Here is a 6,000-nt window from a genome sequence, read left to right on the forward strand (position 1 = left end):
ATTTACAGCACAGAAACAGGCCATTCGGCCCAACTGGTCCATGCTGGGGTTAATGCTCCACACGAGCCTCCTCCCTCCCCTCTTCATCTCACCCTATCAGCATATCCCATTCCTTTCTCCCTCATGTGTTTATCCAGCTTCCCTCCATCTGTTCTATGCGCCTCGAACACTCCATGTGGGAGTGAGTTCCACATTCTCACCATGACCAGATTTAATGGATGGAATTTGCCAAGTTGCTGAGCTCGGGTTTGAACTTATGACTTCTGGGCTGTTAATCCAGGACTGTAACCGAGACACCGCTGTACCCCATCACCGTGTATTTTCTTACCTCGGTTTCATTCCTTTCACTGCCTTCAATTTTCTGAAAGGTGAAAATAACTCCAGTTAGTAACTCTGTCCTGAGCTCCTCACTGTGCAGTCGATAATTGGTACAGCACGGGTTAGATACAGAGTAAAGCTCCCTCTACACTGTCCCATCAAACACTCCCAGGGCAGGTACAGGGTTAGATACAGAGTAAAGCTCCCTCTACACTGTCCCATCAAACACTCCCAGGGCAGGTACAGGGTTAGATACAGAGTAAAGCTCCCTCTACACTGTCCCATCAAACACTCCCAGGGCAGGTACAGGGTTAGATACAGAGTAAAGCTCCCTCTACACTGTCCCATCAAACACTCCCAGGGCAGGTACAGCACGGGTTAGATACAGAGTAAAGCTCCATCTACATTTTTAAGGCACTCCTTAAAACCTACCTCTTTGACCAAGCTTTTGACCTGTCCTAATGTCTCCTTAAGTGGCTCGGTGTCAAATTTTGTTTGACTAAAGCTCCTGTGAAGCTCCTTGGGACGATTTACTACGTTAAAGGCACTATATAAATGCAAGTTGTTGTTGTACTCCGGTGTCCCTCCACATGGGGGGAATCAGGAGGTCGGGGAAATTAATGGGAACGATGAAATGGACGGATTACCTGGGCATGAAGATGGAATTATGGAGGAAGGTTTCAAACTTTTTCCGGAAGGAGGTCTCTTCAGCTTCCAGCTCGAGTTGGGCCTGGGTCTTGGGGCATTGACAGCAGCGTACCCCACTCATTGGCTTGGTATCATTATAACCGTCATTGTCATAGTTGTCTGGGTCATTGGCGACAACGCTGGTCGGCAACTTCATCCCTGCAACGGAAAGTATCATAGTGTGGGTCAGAGTGCAAAAGTGTGGGTCAGAGTCCATCAGTGTGGGTCAGAGTGCAAAAGTGTGGGTCAGAGTCCATCAGTGTGGGTCAGAGTGCATCAGTGTGGGTCAGAGTGCATTAGAGTGGGTCAGAGTGCATCAGTGTGGGTCAGAGTGCATCAGTGTGGGTCAGAGTGCAATAGTGTGGGTCAGAGTCCATCAGTGTGGGTCAGAGTCCATCAGTGGGGGTCAGAGTCCATCAGTGGGGGTCAGAGTCCATTAGAGTGGGTCAGAGTCCATCAATGTGGGTCAGAGTGCAATAGTGGGGGTCAGAGTGCATCAGTGGGGGTCAGAGTGCATCAGTGTGGGTCAGAGTCCATTGGTGTGGGTCAGAGTCCATCAGTGTGGGTCAGAGTGCATCAGTGTGGGTCAGAGTCCATTAGAGTGGGTCAGAGTCCATTAGAGTGGGTCAGAGTGCATCAGTGTGGGTCAGAGTGCATCAGTGTGGGTCAGAGTGCATCAGTGTGGGTCAGAGTGCAATAGTGTGGGTCAGAGTGCATCAGTGGGGGTCAGAGTCCATCAGTGGGGGTCAGAGTGCAATAGTGGGGGTCAGAGTGCATCAGTGGGGGTCAGAGTCCATCAGTGGGGGTCAGAGTCCATTAGTGCGGGTCAGAGTTCATTGGTGTCCTGCCCCGTGACCTCCCAACCCCACAGACAATGAGCGGTCAGTCCCCCCGTGACCTCCCGACCCCACACACAATGAGTGGTCAGTCCCCCCGCGACCTCCCGACCCCACGCACAATGAGTGGTCAGTCCCCCCGTGACCTCCCGACCCCACAGACAATGAGCGGTCAGTCCCCCCGTGACCTCCCGACCCCACTGACAATGAGCGGTCAGTCCCCCCGTGACCTCTCGACCCCACACACAATGAGTGGTCAGTCCCCCCGCGACCTCCCGACCCCACACACAATGAGTGGTCAGTCCCCCCGCGACCTCCCGACCCCATTGACAATGAGCGGTCAGTCCCCCCGTGACCTCCCGACCCCACTGAAAATGAGTGGTCAGTCCCCCCGTGACCTCTCGACCCCACAGACAATGAGTGGTCAGTCCCCCTGCGACCTCCCGACCCCACAGACAACGAGCGGTCAGTCCCCCCGCGACCTCTCACCTTTGTGGCAGTAGTCATTGATGTAAAACTCTCCATCCTCAGGCTGCTGTTGCCAGACCACCAGGTAATATGTGATGTTCCCATTGCGGTGAATCGGAGGCTTCCACTTTACGATCAGCTGTGAGGAGGAGTTGGACATGGAGACCACGTCCTGGGGGACAGTGGGGGCTGCAGAAAAGGGCACAGCAATGAGGACCACATGACCAGGACCTCCTCCAGCCCCTACGACCCTCCGAGATCTCTGCGCTCCTCCAATTCTGACCTCTTGCACATCCCCGATTTCCATCGCTCCACCATTGGCGGCCGTGCCTTCAGCTGCCTGGGCCCTAAGCTCTGGAATTCCCTCCCTGAACCTCTCCGCCTCTCTCTCCTCCTTTAAGACGCTCCTTAAAACCCCCCTCTTTGACCGAGCTTTTGGTCACCTGTCCTAATATCTCCTGATGTGGCTCGGTGTCAAATTTTGTCTGATTTACGCTCCTGTGAAGCGCCTCGGGACGTTTTACTACGTTAAAGGCGCTATATAAATGCAGGTAGTTGTTGTTTGGACTATTGGTCTCAGTTCTCTCCCCTTCCACTCCTGGCTCCGAGCGCTGTACACGTCCACAGGCGCCCGAAAACCCTTCGGTTCCTCAGCTTGGCCAACGAGCTTCAATTGGACATTCAACCATTGGGGGGGCATGACAGTCATGGACCCTGTCCTCACCTGATGCGTTCCTGTTGAGCAGAAGCTCCAGAAACAGACCATTCTGCCCATCTGTTCTGTGTTGGCCTTTCCCCTCCGCGTGAGCAAAGGGTTCTGATCGCCTTTACCCGCCCTCCTCCCACATCCCTTCATCCCCTTTTCCTCCCTCCGATCTGACCTTGAATCTTGACCTCGTTTCTGCCTCGACCACTAACGCTGGGAGCGAATCCCACGGCCTTCAGCCCTCTCTGGGTGGAGAAGTTTCTCCTGCCCTCTGCTCTAAACGGTTCCGTCGGCCGTGTCTCAGCGGGCGGCACTCTCGCCTCGGAGGCAGAAGGTCGTGGGTTCGAGCCCCCGCTCCGCAGACTCGAGCACAGAACTCCCAGTGCCGGTACTAAGGGGGTGCTGCACTGTCGGAGGTGCCGTCTTTCGGGTGGAGTTGAACCACTATTGGGGGACGAGCAGGGGGGAGCTCTCCCCGGTGTCCTGGGGCCAGTATTTATCCCTTAACCAACATCACTTAAAAAAAAACCAGATGATCTGGTCATTATCACATTGTTTGTGGGATCGCACTGTGCAAAAATTGGCTGCCATGTTTCCTACATTGGCTGTAAATCTCTTCGGGATGTCTTGAGGTCGTGAAAGGCATTTCTGTGGTACAAGCTCTCCCCCCACCCCCATCACCATAGCAAATAGGAGCAGGAGTAGGCCATTCGGCCCTTCGAGCCTGCTCCGCCATTCTATCCTCTATCTCAATACCGAATTCCCGCTCTCTCCCCCGTCACCAGGAGAGCGGCCCCCACACACTGGAAAACGTAAAGCGATGGCCCTCAGCACCAAACCGGAGGGACCGTCCCACCTAAAACCGCCCAGCCCTGGGCCTGACCGCCCGCCCCTGTGAACCCAGCTCTCCGCTGCCCTGCTACGAGGTTATCCCCCTCCACCAGCCTTCCCCCCGCCCCGATATAATCGAGCGCGGCTCCGACTCTGCCCGTCGCCCTCCCACGCAGTACCTGCGGCCGTGGTGCGGACGTAGACCAGTTCGCTCTTGGCGCCGTGGCTGTGACTGCCCTCGGACATGGTCAGCGTGATGGCCCGCACGAAGACGGCGTACTGCGTCCAGGGCTTGAGGCCGAGCAGCATCACCTTGGGGAAGTGGTCCTTATTGAGGGGGTGGTCCACGTCCACCATATTCCAGCTGTTGGAGACGCAGGCGTCCTGTCCGATGTACTCGGTCATGTTCTGGAAGGGCCTGGCGACGATCGAGGATCGGAATTTCGTGCGGCGGGGGGGGGAAACAAGAACAATTCAAAAGAAGGAACTTGCATTTCGAGAAACCTCAGGACCGCCCCAAAGAATTTACAGCCCAGAAACAGGTCATTCGGCCCAACAGGTCCATGCTGGCCTTTATCCTCCACATCTCACCCTGTCACCATATCCTCCATTCCTTTCCCCCTCGAGCTTCCCCTCAAATGCTTCTGTTATTCTCCTCATGCGGTAAAAACACAGATTACCTGGGTCAATTTATCACACTGCTGTTTGTGGGATCTTGCTGTGCGCAAATTGTCTGCCGGGGAGCCCGGTTCGCCTCAGTACTTACGCGTCCTTGTAGTAGACGATGAAGCTGAGCAGGTCCCTGTAGTTCTGCGGCTGGTATCGTTCCCATTTTAACACGATCCGGTCAGTGTAGGTGGTGTTTGAGATGAACCTCAACACGTAGCTTTTACCTGGAATACAACGCAAGCAACTTAGAATCAGACAGCACAGGAGGAGGCCGATCGGCCCATCGTCCCCGTGCCGGCCTGTGTTTGATGGGACAGTGTAGAGGGAGCTTTACTCTGTATCTAACCCTGTACCTGCCCTGGGAGTGTTTGACGGGACAGTGTAGAGGGAGCTTTACTCTGTATCTAACCCTGTACCTGCCCTGGGAGTGTTTGATGGGACAGTGTAGAGGGAGCTTTACTCTGTATCTAACCCTGTACCTGCCCTGGGAGTGTTTGATGGGTCAGTGTAGAGGGAGCTTTACTCTGTATCTAACCCTGTACCTGCCCTGGGAGTGTTTGATGGGTCAGTGTAGAGGGAGCTTTACTCTGTATCTAACCCTGTACCTGCCCTGGGAGTGTTTGATGGGACAGTGTAGAGGGAGCTTTACTCTGTATCTAACCCTGTACCTGCCCCGGGAGTGTTTGATGGGACAGTGTAGAGGGAGCTTTACTCTGTATCTAACCCTGTACCTGCCCTGGGAGTGTTTGATGGGACAGTGTAGAGGGAGCTTTACTCTGTATCTAACCCGTGCTGTACCTGCCCTGGGAGTGTTTGACGGGACAGTGTAGAGGGAGCTTTACTCTGTATCTAACCCTGTACCTGCCCTGGGAGTGTTTGATGGGACAGTGTAGAGGGAGCTTTACTCTGTATCTAACCCATGATGAAATGACTCACATCCCTTACAGTGATGAGCATAAAACTGATGAGAGAGATGCAGGAAGTGAGGGGATGAATCTTACAGGAGACTCGGTCTCCGTTGGTGCGAGGATTAATCTCCGCCTTGTTCTGACGTCCCTTGGTGCCCGTGATTTCCTCCATTCTGTAAATCTCCGAGAGGCAGAGTTTGGGATTGAAAGCAAAGTACATCCTTCCCACGGGAATGGCCAGTCTGTGATGGTTCCAGTTCCAGAGTTGTTGTAGGTTCTGATTGTCCAAGACGTACAGAGTGTAATTCCTGAAACAAGGAGCAATCCCGTTAATGCCGCCCGTCCCAGTCTGGGTCTCCGGATAAAGCCACCAGGGATCCGTCTCGAAATTTCCACCCCTCCCCGGGAGGCACTGAGTGTTTCTGGAATACAGTCCCAGAGTGTCCCACAGTCAACCCACCTCCCCAATCGCCATGCAGGAGCCTGGACAGACAGTGATGGCAGGATATTCAACCATGGGGAGCATGACGGTCAATTCATCATCCAACTGACACACACACCGACACACACACCGACA

At 54.2% G+C, this 6,000-nt stretch overlaps 1 protein-coding gene across 1 annotated transcript in view; it reads right to left on the minus strand.

Moving 5' to 3' along the window:
- LOC137306599 (insulin receptor-related protein-like) overlaps positions 1–6,000 on the minus strand; it is a 66,544-nt gene that overhangs the window by 21,687 nt on the left and 38,857 nt on the right. The window contains exons 6-11 of the mRNA XM_067975898.1: positions 5,517–5,731; positions 4,613–4,739; positions 4,026–4,264; positions 2,331–2,498; positions 966–1,164; positions 329–361 (exon numbers count right to left, since the gene is read on the minus strand). Of these exons, the coding sequence (XP_067831999.1) occupies positions 329–361; positions 966–1,164; positions 2,331–2,498; positions 4,026–4,264; positions 4,613–4,739; positions 5,517–5,731 (981 nt within the window). The remainder of the gene's footprint in view (positions 1–328; positions 362–965; positions 1,165–2,330; positions 2,499–4,025; positions 4,265–4,612; positions 4,740–5,516; positions 5,732–6,000) is intronic.

The sequence above is a fragment of the Heptranchias perlo genome, chromosome 44 (assembly GCF_035084215.1).
Source record: "Heptranchias perlo isolate sHepPer1 chromosome 44, sHepPer1.hap1, whole genome shotgun sequence".
Taxonomy (NCBI): domain Eukaryota; kingdom Metazoa; phylum Chordata; class Chondrichthyes; order Hexanchiformes; family Hexanchidae; genus Heptranchias; species Heptranchias perlo.